Source organism: Mustela putorius, unplaced genomic scaffold (genome assembly GCF_011764305.1).
Source record: "Mustela putorius furo isolate JIRA1106 unplaced genomic scaffold, ASM1176430v1.1 tig00000580_pilon_pilon_pilon, whole genome shotgun sequence".
In the NCBI taxonomy this organism is placed as follows: domain Eukaryota; kingdom Metazoa; phylum Chordata; class Mammalia; order Carnivora; family Mustelidae; genus Mustela; species Mustela putorius.
The window spans coordinates 5,175,407-5,191,723 of record NW_025421423.1 but is presented as its reverse complement, the minus strand read 5'-3'; the positions used below and the strand labels follow the sequence as shown (position 1 = coordinate 5,191,723).

The 16,317-nt window shown below is 37.7% G+C and overlaps 1 protein-coding gene and 1 long non-coding RNA gene across 2 annotated transcripts in view; one reads left to right on the top strand and one right to left on the bottom strand.

The window, feature by feature from the left end:
- ERP44 (endoplasmic reticulum protein 44) overlaps positions 1-9,534 on the top strand; it is a 93,014-nt gene extending 83,480 nt beyond the window's left edge. The window contains exons 11-12 of the mRNA XM_004747696.3: positions 7,320-7,422; positions 9,300-9,534. Coding sequence (XP_004747753.3) covers positions 7,320-7,422; positions 9,300-9,401 — 205 coding nt within the window. The 3' untranslated portion in view covers positions 9,402-9,534. The remainder of the gene's footprint in view (positions 1-7,319; positions 7,423-9,299) is intronic.
- LOC123392472 lies at positions 9,222-14,825 on the bottom strand. The gene is made up of 2 exons (XR_006607190.1): positions 14,700-14,825; positions 9,222-10,942 (listed from the first exon to the last, which is right to left on the bottom strand). It is a non-coding gene; the product is annotated as an uncharacterized LOC123392472 (long non-coding RNA).
- Positions 14,826-16,317: the final 1,492 nt, after the last annotated feature.

The window sequence follows — 16,317 nt, the reverse complement described above, 5'->3', positions numbered from 1 at the left end:
TCTGTAAGTTCTGCTCTTTTAGATTCCACGTGAAGTGAGATCGTGCAGTGTTTGTCTTTCTGTGTCTCCCTTATTTCACTTAGTATAGTTTCCTCCAGGTTCATTCATATTGTTGTAAATGACAGGATTTCCTTCTTTATTAAGACTGAACAATATTCCTGTTTGTGTGTACACCATATTTTTCTTATCTATTCATCGGTAGATGGATTCTTGGGTTCTTTCTGTATCTTGGATATTCAGAGTAATGCAGTGAACATGGGAGTGAAGATAACTCTTTAAGACAATGCTTTGATCTCCTTCGGGTGTAAACCAAAAGTGGGATTGTTGGGTCAGATGGTAGTTCTATTTTTAATTTGTTGAGTAGCTTCCATCCATACCTCTGTAGTGAGTTTACCAGTTTACATTCCCATGAACAGTGAACAAGGTTCCCTCTCCTCCATATCCTGGCCAACACTTACTTTTTGTCTTTTTGATAAAAGCCATTCTAACAGGTGATCGCTCATTCTGGTTATGATTTCCATTTCCCTGATGACTAGTGATACTGAGCACAACTGTCCCAGATACTTGTTGGCTATTTGTAGGTTTTCTTTTGAGAAATGTCTTTCCAGGTCTTTTGCCCATTTTAAAATCAGGTTGTTTTCTTGCTCTTGAGTTATTTTTTGTTCCTTTTGTTTTTTGGATATTCATCCCTTATCTGATAGATGGTTTGCAAATAGTTCCTCCCAGTTTGTAGGTTGTCTCTTCACTCTGTTTCCTTTACCGCGCAGAAGCTTTTTAGTTGGATGCAGTGGTGTGCTCTTCTTTGGGTTTGGTGCCTATGCTTTTGGGGTCATATCCAAAAAATTATTGCCCAGACCAATATCAAGAAACTTTTTCCCTATGTTTTCTTATAGTGTTACAGTTTGTCAGGTCTCGCAGTTAAGTCTTTAATCGATTTTGAGTTGATTTTTGTGTATGGTTTGAAATAATGGTCCAATTTAATTTTTCGGCCGTTGGCTATCTAGTTTTGCCAGCATCATTTATTTGGAAGACCATCCTTGGGGCGCCTGGGTGACTCAGTTAAGTGTCTTGACTCTTGATTTTGGCTTGGGTCATGAGATTGAGCTCTGCATCATGTTCCGCACTGGGTGTGGGGCCTGCTTAAGATTCTGTCTCTAGGGGCGCGCCGGTGGTTTGTCAGTCAGTTAAGTGGCTGACTCTTGGTTTTGTCTTAGGTTGCAGTCTCAAGGTCATGGGAATAGCCCTGCATCGTGCTCAGCACGGTGGGTGCTTATGCCTCCCCCTCCATTCCCCTCCCCACACTCTCTCTTCTCTCAGATATTTAAAAAAAAAAAGATTTCTTTCTTTCCCTTTTGCACCGCCCCCCCCCCCGCTCATGCTCTCTCTCTCTCAAATTAAAAATACTGTACTTTCCACCTTGTGTATTCTTGGCACATTTGTCAAAGATCAGTTGACTTTGTGTGGACTTACTTCTGGGCTCTCTGTTATGATCCATTGGTTTATGTCTTTTTATACTGGTGCTATACTGTTTTGGTTACTATAACTTTGTAGTATATTTTGAAATCACACAATGTGATGCCTTCATCTTTGTTCTTTTTTCTTGAGACTGCTTTTGCTTTGGCTATATTTAGGGTCTTTTGTATATTTATTGTATTATATATTTAATGTATATTTATTGTATTTTATATATTTATTTTATATTGTATACACAAAAGTATATTTTATATATTTAGGGTCTTTTGGCTATATTTAGGGTCTTTTGTGGTTTCATATGAATTTCAGGACTTTTTCTTTTTCTATGAAGAATGCCATTGGAATTTTGATAGGGATTGCACTGAATCTATAGATTGCTTTAGGTAGTATGGACATTTTAACAATATTAATATTTCCAGTCCATTCACTCACGATATCTTTCCATTTATTTGTGTCTTCTTCCATCAGTGTTTTATAGTTTTAAATATACAGCTCTTTCACCCCTGTGGCTAAATTTATTCCTAAGTATTTTATTGTTTTTGATAAAGATGTCTACTCTCGGAAAAACACATTGAGGGTTGCTAGACGGGAGATGGGTGTTATGGCGTAACTGGGTGATGAGCATTAAGGAGGGCACATGATATGATGAGCACTGGGTATTGTTATATGCAGCTGACGAATCACTGAACTCTACCTCTGAAATGAATAATATGCTATATGTTAATTAAGTGAATTTAAAAAGAAAAAAAAATGTTCACTCTCACCAGTTGTGTGATACTGGAAGTCCTAGCAAGTACCATAGGACAAAAAAATAAGTGTTTGGACTAGAAAGAAACTGTCTTCCTTTGTAGGTAGCATGATTGTGTATGTAGTAGAAATGCCCAGTAAATTCACAAGAAAGCTCCTAGAACTAATGAGTTCAGCAGGATACAAGGTCCCCTCTTAAAAAATCACTTTTATTTCCTTTTTTTTTTTTTTAAAGATTTTATTTATTCATTTGACAGAGATCACAAGTAGGCAGAGATGCAGGCAAAGAGAGAGGAAGGGAGGCAGGCTCCCTGCTGAGCAGAGAGCCCGATGTGGGGCTCGATCCCAGGACCCTGGGATCATGACCCGAGCCGAAGGCTGAGGCTTTAACCCACTGAGCCACCCAGGCGCCCCAGAAAATCACTTTTATTTCTATATTTTAACTGTGAACATTTGGAAACCCAAAAACGTTTAAATTACCATTTATAATAGGCTCCAAAAGAAAGAAAAAAGAACTATGAATACATCTAATGACAAAAACTACAAAATGCCAATGAAAGAAATCAAAGATGACCAGAATTAATGGAGAAACATACTGTGTTCATGGATTGGAAGACTCAGTACTGTTTAGATGTCAGTGCTCCTCACATTTATCTATAGCTTTAATGCAATTTCAATCTAAATCTAAGTAGATTTTTTTGTAGATATAGCTGATTCTAAAATGTATATGGGGGGGTGCCTGGGTGGCTCGGGTTAAGCCGCTGCCTTCGGCTCAGGTCATGATCTCAGGGTCCTGGGATCGAGTCCCGCGTCGGGCTCTCTGCTCAGCGGGGAGCCTGCTTCCCTCTCTCTCTCTCTGCCTGCCTCTCCGACTGCTTGTGATTTCTCTCTGTCAAATAAATAAATAAATAAAATCTTTAAAAAAATAAATAAAATTTATATGGGAAGTTAAAACTAGAATAATTGAAACAAAACAGTCGAAAAAGAAAGGACTCATAATACCCAATTTTAAGATCTACTATATAGCTAAAATATTTATGACAGCGTAGTATCTGTGGGAAAAAATAGGTATGTGTTGCTGTGGAACAGAATAGAGAATCTAGAAATAGGCACACAAAGAGTGATTTTTTTTTTTAAGATGGAAAGACAACTCAATAGAAGGGGGTGATCTTTCCAATAAATGGTGCTGTGGCACCTGAACATCTCCATGAAAGAAACTGCTCCTATAAAATATTAACTCGGAATTGATTGTAGACCTCAGTGTGAAAGGTAAAACTATAAAACCCTTAGAAGTAAATGTAGAAACTCTGTTTGACCTTAGTATGCCCAAAGCACTATCCATAAATGAAAAAACTGATAATTGGCTTTCAACGAATTAAAAACTTTTGCTCCATAAAAGATATTGTTAGAATGCAAAGAAGATACACAAATGGCAAGTAAGCGCATGATGAGGTGTTCAACATCATTAGACATAGAGAAATGCAAATTAAAACCACAGTGAGATCCCATTATACCTTTTTTAGAATGGCTAAATTTAAGTACTTATAATACCCCAGGTGAGAATTTGGAACAGCTGGAACTCTTACACATTGCGGGTGGGGTTGCAAAATGATACAGCCACTCTAAACATTTTGGCAGGTTTTTTAAAAAGTTAAACATTATACCTCCTATATAAGCCAGTATTTATCCTAAAGAAGTTAATGTTCACACAAACACCTGTGTACAAATGTTTGTAGTAGCATTGTTCAGAATCACCAAGATCTTGAACCCAAATAGTCTTCATTGGGTAAAAGGATAAACTAGTTGTGGTATATCCACTCAATGGAATGCTATTCAGTAAATAAAGGAACAGTTATACATGCAACAGAATGGGTGAATCTCAAAAGCAGTATGCTAGAAGCCAATCTCATGGTTACATGCTATATGATTCCAAGTACAAGACATTTTGGAAAAGGCAAATTATAGGAACAGAGAACAGATCAGTGGCTGGCAAGAGTTAGGGGGAAGTGGAGGATCTGACCAAAAAAAATTGTTATGTATCCTATTTGTGGAGATAGTAACTAGATGCTATGTGCATATGTTACGACTCAGAACTATAAGTCTAGAAGAGTGAATTCCATTGTATGTGAATTTTTAAAAAAATGCTTCTCACTGTGATATACATATGTCAAAATTCATTTAATGATACTTAACATTTGTGCATTTCACTGTACCTAAATTTTGCATCACCTAAAAATCAAAATTGAAAACAGAGAAGTGTTTAAAAGGTGGGAAAGAAGCACTTAGGTGTTTTAATTAGAAAAATTGTATCCTAATTATATCCTAAAGTATGAAAATATAATTGAATTTATTATGGCAAGGATCCCTTTATTTTCCTTTCTAGCAGATAACCATTTTTCTGTTTTCTTGACAATATACTGTGATTCACTGATTGTTACTTAAAGATGGATATTTTCTGGCCACAAGCAAGATAAGAGCTCTTTTGTAATCTGTTTTCTACCACATCAATTCAGATTCCTCCTATCTCCCTTTGCCTTTTGCTCACAATTCTTTCATCTGTTGACAAGGGGAAAGAACCAAGTTAGGAAAAAAATCCGTTTTGAGTGTTCTCTACAAATTTGTTACATATAAGATTTAATTATAAATTAGTTTTTGACTATCAGAAGCAAGTCATACTTTGTATTGGTTGCTGTTGTCTTTGGACTTTATAAAATAACAGACTTAACGGGGGCTTTATCATAAACATTGGAGACCATTTGTGATTCTTTGATTTGAATGGATATATTCACTTTGCTGTGGGTGACAATAGATGATGTCATATTTAAATTGATCTCCTCTCAGTGTTTATCTTTAGTGCATGTGCAATTTCTTCAGCACCACAGACCCTTTCAGAGGCATTTCTGTCAATACAGCTACCTGACAGTCATTTGTATTTGTAAACTGTGCTTTTGGCACCTGCTGGTCTCTGTTGCATTGGAGCTAGTGGGGAGCCAAAATGGGTGTACAATGAAGTTATTGGTTGGTACATCTCAGTGGGAGTTATTGAATGGAGGAAACAGCACTTGCAGGACCTCGGGAGAGGATAAAAGAAACTAGCAGTATGCTACCAAAAAACGATGATTTAAAAAGTGAGGCAATTCTACTCAATTAAACTGTTTATGGACCTGCATTTTAATTCTTGTAAGAGAGATGAAGAAAAGTTTCTATTTAAAATATATAATGAATTTTCGAAATGCCAGGATTTCAGTAGAAGACTAACAATTCATATGAGCAGAAATATAAATTAAAACGGTGGAAAAAATGCTTAATTTCTGAAGAAATGAAAATTGAAATGCAGGTGTCTTTTATTAAAGTAGTAAAACAAATTTAAAAAAGAAACATGTTGGCAAGACTTCAAGGAACAGGTAGACAAATAGCAAAAATGGACCGTTTTATAGGCATAACTTGCCCACACTAAGTTATTTACTCAACAGACTCTCAACTTAGGATGAGTTAACAATTTCTTGCTTTTTGTTGGTGCAAAAGCAATACGCATATAGTAGAAACTACACTTTGAATTTTGATCTTTCCCAGGCTAGTGGTGTGCACGAAGACACTCTGGTGATGCTGGCGATCAGCAGTGAGCCACAGCTCCCAGTACGCCTTGGGATCACAGGCATCAACTGACACACGTACTGGACCTGTGCAGCCACTGTTGATCACTTCCAGTACAGAATGCAATGTTACATATTAAGCACTTTATTATAAAATAGGCTTTGCATTGGATGATTTTGCTCAAGTAGGGTATTATAAGTGTTCTGAACGTGTTTAAAGTGTGCTTAGGATTTTTCAATTCAGAGAAGTTTATTGGGCTGTATCCCCTTTGCAAGTTGACGAAAGTCTATATTCCTACTCTATTGGAGACAACTCAAAGGAAATACTTAAAAAAAGAAGGCTGATAGGTGAATCTGCTTAGCTTATATTGGTCTGTTTTACTACAGTGCATGTCTCTGTAGTGCAAACTTGTTCATAGCATGAGTGATAATTAAGGGAATATTGCTAAAATAAGCAAGTTGTGTTGGTTCATACTATTTTCGTCAGAATGTTTTGAAGCCATCAAAAAAAAGTGTTTTCACCATTAAAGAGTGATTTAGGGGCACCTGGGTGGCTCGGTCAGTTAACTGACCAACTCTTGGTTTTGGCTGGGGGTCATGATCTCAGGGTTCTGGGGGGGGGTCTCCTTCTCTCCCTCTGCCCCACCCCCTAGTCACATGCTTGTGCGCTCTCAAAATATTTTTTAAAAGGGAGAGAATGCTTTAGTGGTGTTTGAAGACCTCCCCCAACCTAAAAAGCAAAGGAGGGTCAGTTTCATGACCTTGAGAAGTGCTTTGCTTTTCACAGTATTAAGCTGTCCAGTGGAGTGCCCATGTGGATGAAGACATTGTGAGATTTTCCCTTATGCTTGGGCGTTAGGGGGGAGGGGTGAAAAAGCTACATCCTGATTTAAATTATTTTGATAAAATTGGTTCTACTGGCAGTGAATGCCCTCAAGGACCTCAGTTCATATCTCAAAAAAGGACTTAAGGCTCTTGGTTAAGGCTACATAGGTTAACCTTGCCTACACAGTGGTGGAGGCTGAAACAGTGGTAGTATCTTTCTTCCAGGGTTTTTATAGTACTCTGGTTGCAGAGCTACATTGTTTTAAGTGGTGAGGCCCTAATGCTGTTTTTCCCTTGAGCCCTGTCATTTTTAGCATGATTTTGCAGAATATGAGGTTTTTTTAGTCACATATGTTACGGAAAATATATAAAATGCCCAACAATAAGGGATGGTTAAGTAAGTTTTAGGACAGCCTCCCAATAGACTAATGTATCTAATAAAATAAGTGTAAAAAAATTTGCGAAACAAGTGCAAGAACTGGAACACAAAACTGAGCATCTGCAGTTCATGATGATAACTGTATAGCAATGTTCAGCATATACCTGGCCTCTGAGAGTTATGGTAGGACTGTAGGTAAAATTTAAAGAAAAAAAAAATTTCTTTAATGTTTGAAGTTGGTAAAATAGAGGTAAGTCCATTTTAGCAGTTTAAGCTAAATTTTTACTTTACTTTTGTTTTAGAATTCCTGGAAAACTCAAGCAATTCGTATTTGACTTACATTCTGGAAAATTGCACAGAGAATTCCATCATGGTCCTGACCCAACTGATATAGCCCCAGGACAGGTAGGACTCTTCTTTTTTTTTTTTTTTTTTCCAGTGGGAACGCTCTTTTTTCTGGTTAGCCTTGAGGAGGATCTGAAGCTCTTGTACAGGCTTGAGTTTCTGCTCCTAAAGATCTCTATAATGAAATTCTGAATAGACTCTAGATAATAAATTGTTCCTTTTAAAATTAATTTTTAAAATTACAGAGCTTCAGTAAAGTTTCAAGAATGATACAAAATAGTTTCTTGATCACATAAACAGAAGTGTCCTGTGAGTATGTCCTGTGGAATATGGGTAAAAGGATTAAATACAGTTGGCTTCAAATACGGAAGTAGGAGATAAGAAGTAGAAGTAGATAGATCAGTGAAGAAGTCAGTGGATTCTGTTAACTGGGCAGGTCTTCCTCTGTGGCCAGGAGACTGACCACACTACAAAGAAAATAATGATATGGTATTCTTGCTAAACCATCCTAAGCACCTTCATCAATACAGTATTTATAACTTTTAAACTTAAGGTTTAATGCAGCTTTTCATTTGAGATTTAGAATGCTTTACAACTATTTATGAAAATTTTGTATTTGCTTTTCATGTAACTTTTAGCCTGATTTGACTGTTTCTACCTTGTACCTTCTGTTACAAATAATTTCTCTGTTCCTGCTTTATTAAACACCTCTAAAAATTGCATTTGGATACATTATTGATTTATATCATGTCTGTTGCCATTATACTGAGAGGGAAGATGACACAAAACAAAACTCTTATTTCATATGCCCAGAACTTCATTGTTTTGCCTAAGGAACCTCCACATAGAAAAATAAAAGCTAAGTCAATTTTTCCTGAAGAATCAAATTAAGTTCAATTGTCAAGAATTCCCTTTAGGAATCCAATGACATGCTTCTTCCTTGAAGTCTGAGGTCAGATTTTTCTTTGATAATTAAGCAACTATAGAAGCAAACCATTTGTTGGCAATAACCCATAGGTGATTATTTCCCTCAGGAAAGTTGGCCTGCTTAATATTTTATCAGATTAGGGAAAAATGTTACTTACCATTATTATATTATCCTGATTTATTTCAACTTTTCCATTAGACAGCGAACTTCTATTTTATAGTGATATAATTATGGCTTAAACCAAACATGTATCTCAGTAAAAATACAAATGAAAAATGTATTAGGGAAGGGGGATGGACATGACAAAATAAAATGGGAAATTTGCAGACATTGCTTCCCATTAATAATGGAAATAAGCCAGTATCCATGGTATGTAACATGGACGCTGTGTTAACTACAGGGGATATTAAAACAGTGATGGTGTATTTGGTCACGTGGAGATAAGGGATAGACAACACACTGCCTTTCCTTTGAAATTCTTGGAAGTCACTCTTAGAGTTCTGTGTATTTTTGTCTATTGTTGATGCACAAGTAAAATACTATAGAAATTAATTTCTTACAGTATGGAAGTGTTTATTTTCCTCCTTATGTCAACTAAATTCTGGTATCTAGGTATCGCTAAATGAAAGTTCTTTCGGTGCCTTTAATCCTCTTTGTGGTCATTTTTAAGAGAGAAGGGTTTGGGCCATCTCAGTCATGGTGGTGCTGCTTCTACAAAACAGTGTAGGAAGGCACTTAGGAGTCAGGTATTTTGTTTCCTTCCACTGCACCTCAGGAACTGTCGACAGGTCCAGAGGCAAGGGCTCTGTAGCAGCCCTGCCCTGGAGAATATTAGTAAGGGCATTTGAATAGGGAAAGTAAGATTTCAAACTTAACTCTTATCTTTGGCACACAGTAGCTATCTTCATTAAGCAAATAATTACAAGACAACTACCATTTGTCTGATACTTTTATTAAAATAGTGTAACTCCACAAAATATATTGATATGTTTTATTCTTTCTCTTGTAGCAAGTCCAAGATGTAGCAAGCAGTCCACCTGAGAGCTCCTTCCAGAAATTAGCACCCAGCGAATATAGGTATACTTTATTGAGGGATCGAGATGAGCTTTAAAAACTTGAAAAACAATTTGCAAGCCTTTCAAACAGCGGCATCAACTTACGTGGTGGAAATAGTAAACCTATATTTTCATAATTCTATGTGTATTTTTATTTTGAATAAACTGAGAGAAGTTTTGGGTTTTTAATTTTTTTTTTCTCCCCCTGACTCAAAATGCATTGTCATTTAATATAGCCTCTTTTTAAAAATCTGTTAGGGATAAAAAAATAAAAATAAAAATCAGAGGCCTATCTTTGCTTTAAATCTGTCCTTTAAAATTTTTATAAATCAAGTGAAAGGTGACATTGCCAGAAACATACCATTAACTTGCACTGCTAGGTAAGGGAGGACTTAGGGATGTCTCCTGTGTAGTATGTGCTTTTCTTTATATACAATCAATCCTGTTGGTATTTTCATTGTCACATTTCTCAAAGCTAAGAGGGTATATATTCTGGATACTTGGGAGGGGAATAAATTAAAATTTTCACACTGTGTACTGTGTTTTACTGATTGGCTGGATATTGCTTATGAAAATTCCACAGTGGTATTTTTTGGATTCTTAATATGTAACTTAAACATACTATGAAGAGGAGGAGAGCCATAAGCCAGAACATTTGGCGGAATTGTCCTTATGAATTAAGAAAAAGAAAATGAAAAGTGTTATTAAATTTCTTTGTGTTTATCTAACAAAATGGCATATGGATGGCATTTAAATCTTTGAATTATACCTAAATCTGAGATACTGGTAGAGCAGGTTACCAGTGTTGAACCATTATTTTTAAGGCTCCTCCTATCATGACACATTAATTTCCAAAGACGAAAACCAGCAGAGAAATTGTATTTCAGTAATTCTAATCTTCTATCTTGTAGAGTCTTGTTGTAGGTGTATAGATCAAAATCGAAGACAATAAGGCACATAATTTTTTTTTCCCCATTGTAAAATTGTTAGAGGACCCTACCCCACTAGATTCCCTGATTTCCCAGGCCTGCAATGTATAGTCAAATGGGTTCCTGTGCCAGGCCTCAGTACTGCCAGGGAACAAAACCAGAGGGAGAGGACCCTCCCTGTCATATCAGAGGCCCAATGCCCAAGGAAGACAGGTTCAAAATTGGCTTTCCTCTGGGCCTGGGTTGGTGCTATAGGCCAAGAGTCATTTTATACTTGGAGTCTAAGTCAATCCCAGTTTGGGGAAAGATTATTTTTAAGCTTAAAAGGCTGACATGTGCCATTATATGTAGTGTGTAATATATGTAACATCTTCCAATTCTTTTAAAATAAAGTTGAATATTTATAATGCATATTTAATGATTGTTGTTTTAAAAAAATCAGCCTAAAATTATTAGTTATGCATGACTTATCCATCATTTCATTCAGAATAATAAATGTTGTTAATAAGGTGAAAAGGGGCATGTTTAGTATATCTTACCAGATTGTTAATTAGAAAAGCAGGACAGAGCTTCCTCAAGGTTGAGTCTTAGTTCTGTTCAATTCATTGCTTCTAATTAATAACTCTGAAATCAGAGTTGTAGTCTTCAGGTCAGATGATGGACCAAATCTGAGGCAGTTAAAATGAAAATTCGTGAACGTTCAGCAGGGCAGCGTACAACACCAAGAGCAGCATATGCAATTAACTGGAATAAGTTTATAATCCTGTAATTGGTTTTAAAAATATTTAAACAAAAGATAAACACTCAAATATTGGATTGCAGAGAGCTGACTTGAGAATAGTTATTATGAAAAAGGCCTCAAGGAACACAGGTTCAGTGTGATCGAAGATAACAGAGTGGCTGTTAAATTATATTTGAGGCTCCATGATTTAGCTTTTATGCATATTGGATCTTAAATGTTTATTGAATAAGTGAGCTGCAAAGTGATGTTGGGTAATTTTTGTACCCTTCAAGGGCTGAGCACTCATCGGGACTGGGTGCCCCATTTTATAAAAGGGGGTTAAAAAGCTCAAGTACAAAACACCAAAACGCATTAGAAAAGATAAGTTTTTGCGGGGTGGGGGTTGTGAGGAGGCGTGTGGCTAAGAAAATGAGAACGGAAGTTAGAGAAAGAATGGGAGCTGATTGTACAGGGGCTTGAATGCCAAGCTAAGAGGTTTTTACTGTATCTTACAGGCAGCAGAGATCCACTCACAGATTTTTAAGCCAGGAAGTATGTTCATGTTTAAGTTTGAGAAAGAATATTGTGGCCAGAACTAAGAGATGGAGAGGAATAGATACGACAGATGACAAAGATGTAGATTCCAAAGGGATTTGTCACCAGCTGGACTTACAAAGAGAAAGTCCAGGAATGTAGAACTCCCAATTTAAGACTTCTTCCCCTCTGAACTAGGCACCAGAAAATGGTCTGGGTGCAAGTCTCCTCATCTGTCCAGTCTGCTTTGGGCCTCAGGCTCCTCAGCTGTGAAGAGGATGCAGGACTGAAGAGCAACTGAGTTGCAAAACCCAAGCTAGCAGCAGTCCCTTCTGCCTGTCAACCTGCTACATTTTTTGAGTTTTTAAAAAATTGCTCTAATAGTGAGGGGACCATAAAAGGATGAAAACTCTTTACATGAAATTCTAAACATGTTTCAAATAGTTAAATGAACCTGGAGAATAAGCATCTAAGCCATCTCATTGAGCTCCATGATGAAGCTGTCAAAGATCACATACAAAGGAAGGAAAAATTGGCATGATAAAGGCCAAAAAGAAGAGTGAAATATAAAAATATGTTGAAATATAAAAGCTGAATGAGCTTTGCAGAAAGTGCTAAGTTTGCCCAGAAGGCATTAAAAAAAATAGAAAAACCTGAGGGCAAAAAAACAGATGAAAGAGTGTAATGGATTAACAATTAAGAAAAGCAGAATAACTCAACTTGTATTTTTTCTCAGACAAGGAAATGTAGTCTAGTGTGGCTAAAATAAATTGACATTAAACAAAAAAGCAAAAGTGAGAAGTAAAAACAATCCTGCCACCTTAAATGATTTCACGGCTCTTTGGACCAAAGCGGATCCCAAAGAGCTGCTGGAAGTGACAGGTGCTCTGGTAGCAGCTGCTGGAAATCATGAAGAATTTGTGGCAACAGAAGACTGGAAGTGAACATAAAGTATTCCCGCTCTCAGAATAACTAAGTTAAGTTGCTGTAGCTATATTTCTAAATAAACCTCTCGTGAACCAAACTGAAATGTTAGTAATCTATATTTGGGGAAAGGGTTTATTTAAATAGGTGATAAGAATAAAACTAACCAATTTTAAGTCCAATAATTAAAGACCCTGAAGACAGTAAGTCGTTTCAGGACTTACATTGTTTTATGCTGGTTATAACTGTTTTATGTGTTCATTAAAACAGGTTGGATAGGACCTCTGCTTGGCAACTGTTTTTTAACTGTGTTTGAATTTTTGTATGTATTTCCAAGTAATAAAACTATATTTATAAAATATTTCTATATTTTAGACTTTTTACTAATTCAGTGTGTCATAAATATCATAATGTGAACATTTTACTCTGAATCCAGATGACCAGTCACAAGCTTTTCCAGTTTTTATTTTTTAGATTACTTAATAGTACTTGAGTCAGAATGGGAAGCTGTATGAATCCTTATGTTGATAGCTCAAACCTGGCCTTCAGTTGGAAGCGCCAAAGCTCCACATTGCAGAGCACTTTGGGGGAGGGTGGCCTGCCCTTAGACAATAGGTTTTGGAGAGGAAGAGGAAAAGCGCAGCCTACAAACAGCTTTTCTAAAATGCCCCTCTCGGGACACCTGGGTGCGCAGTCAAGTAAGCATCTGCCTTTGGCTCAGGTCATAATCCCAGGTCCTGGGATCCAGTCCCACGCTGGGTTTCTTGCTCACCGGGGAGCCGGCTTCTCCCTCTGCCTGCCACTCTCCCTGCTTGTACACACTCTCTCTCTCTCTCTCCCCCCCTCTCTCTAGCGAATAAATACATAAAATATTTTTTTTAAAAAATGTCCCCTCTCCTTCTCCCCTGCCTGGCCTAATAAACTTGTCTATCTACTCTTCAGTGCCCAGGACAGTGACCACCCACTGTGGTCCCACAGCCCTCTGTGTATTTTAGAAGATCCAGTCTAATTCATGTACAGAAGTACATGAATCCCTTTCCCTTATATCATGTGAATGTCAAAGATGCAGGAACTCCTCGAATTTTGTATTCCCAGCAAGCTAGAGCACCATAGGATCAATAATTCTTACGGAAAAATAAAAGCCAAATTACATAATAAATGAACAAAGGGCAAGAAATTATCTCCATAACTAGAATGGACTCTGCTCCAGGAAAATTAATAGAGACTGCCCTTTTTCTCTATTAATAACTATACTGTAGGGGTGCCTAGGTGGTGCAGTCAGTTAAGTATCAGGCTCTTGGTTTCAGCTCAGGTTGTGACCTCAGGGTTGGGGGATGGAGCCCTGCATGGGGCTCCACACTTAGTGGGGAGTCTGCTTGAGAACTCTCTCCCTGTGCCCCTTTTGCTCTCTCCCTCTCAAATTAATAAATCATAAAAAAATACCTTGCAGTAATAGTAAAGCATTGCTAGGAACTGCTGCCCTGTGTTCCAGCTCTGGGCTACTCAGAAGATCGTGTACTTGCCTATTTGTGCTGTGTCTCATTTTACTTAACTGGGATGGGTGACAGGAAGGAAACTGCGTGGCCATTCTCCTGATGCCATCTGTAAACTTCTACATGACACAGGGAGGACCAGATCAATCTTGGAAGCCTGATACTACGATTGTTTTCTTGCCCTAACCACTGCCCAGAAAGACATCTATTCTGACTTACCAATTCTTCATTATCTTCATAATGAGCATGGCTTTCTGATTTAACACATTGTTTAATAGTCCATTTCAGAATTTTTCTAGATTATAAGGTAAATTACCTGGTCTGTGGCTTCTGAAATAGAACTTAACCCCTTAAATTTTAAACTTTTGCCCAAGCTCTGTGTTCTGGCACCTTTTTTGTTTTCTGGTCCCTCAGAAATTACGGGTAGTGCTTTACAGTCACATCTGTAAGTTCCCACTAACCTTAGAGGATGCTTTTTATCTAAGCCTAGAAAAAATAAATTCTTTTATCAGATGCTTTTTTGAGGGGGAGGGAGGGAACAACTCTGCACTTACTTTCATTGCCTTTATCACTAGGGTGGCCATGTAAGATTTTCATCCAAACCAGGACGTTTGAGAGTGAAAAGCAGCATTAGTAATAATTACACTAGGACGCAATGTAAAAAAAAGACTGTCCCAGACAAACAAGGATGTATCATCACCCTATTCCCACCTGCACCTGTTCTACAGTTTCATGTTTGGGTATCATTCTTACCAGAGATGAAAAAGATTTACTCCGGGGCGTCTGGGTGGCTCAGTTAAGCAGCTACCTTTGGCTCAGTTCGTGGGATCGAGCCCCACTTCGGGTTCCCTGCTCGGTGGGAAGCCTGCTTCTCCCTCTCCCACTCCCCCTGCTTGCGTTCCCTCTCGCTGTGTCTCTGTCAAACAAATACATAAAAATCTTAAAAAAAAAAAAAAGATTTACTCTCAACCAGTCATGTGTCATCATAAGACCACATTCTTAATGAGCCCTTTTAAAAAGTCATTTTAAGAATTCTTGGTATTTCTATAAAGTCTCCACTCATTTTAGGTGTCTCCCTAACATTATTCTTGTAGATCCCTTTTTCATTAATGTGCTATTCCTTTAAACTTTAGGAAAAAACAGCAACAATTATAATAATAGTAGCCACTTATATTCGTACCGTTACGGCACGCCAGCCTCCATTCTAGACACTTAACATGTATTAATTTTTTTTCATCTTCATGACCGCCCTGTAAGACAGGCTAGGTATCAACAAGGAAGGGAAAATTCAAGAAGGGGAAGGCTAGAGCAGTCCTGAGTTGCTGACCCTCACCCTAACCCACATAACAGGCAGCAGTCGGTTAGAGACAAGCGTAGAGAGGAAAGGAAGGCAACTAATGTGCATGAAGAATCGCTAAGTGCCAAGCACTCTATTCCTTTTTATTCCTATCAGCTCACTGAGAGGCTGTTTTGTGGGAAACGTACATCAACTTGGGTACTGGAGACCTTGGTCAAAATCCTGTCCCATGCCTTTAACTTCACCTCTGCCCTTTCTTAATTCCAGTCTCTGCCTGCCTAACAGTTAAATTCCTGCTGCTACTGTGTTTCAGTGCTAGGCCATCAGATTATAAATCCTTCCTGGGTGCCTACTGTTCTGACCCCATCAATCCTATGGTTAAGACAGAAGATAAACCCAACTTTTCCATACACTTCTTCAGGTCCTATATCTTCTCTAAGTCAAGACTTTTAGCTGAAATAAGAGAAATATCTTTACCTCCAAATGCTTAAATGTCCAATTCATGGCTCCCAAGTCTTGGAGGTGTTTTCCAGATTTCTTCTGTTGCATCACTCCGTCCTAAGTTAATATACAAAAGTGAGTACTGAGCAAAGGTCTGATAGATCTTAGAAGGCTTTTTCACATTTCCATACGTATCCACCGAGATACGTATGGCACAACAGACGTGCTATGCCCTCATAACTCATTACCCTGAAGTTTCTTGGGGCGTATCATTTCTTTCCCTCTTCTCATCACTGTTATTTTAAGTGATAAAATATTCTAACAAGCAGATGATCTAGTCCCTGCCCTGAAAGCAGCTTAAAATCTAGTCGGTAAGATCGTATCACCACAAATGGAAGAAGTTTATAGCTCTGAAGAACATTGCAGAATTTGCCACAACTGAATGAAGCCAGTGAATTGTAGTGGTTAAGAAGTAGTGTAGAAATGGGAAACTGGACCATGAAAGTCTTGGGCACTAACAGGTAAGTTTCATGGCTATTTATTTTCTCAGTGGGTTTTCAATATTTATGGAATGAATAGGATGACAGGACAAAAACAGGCATTCAGTATGAAGTAGGGGATCTCACAGCGGAG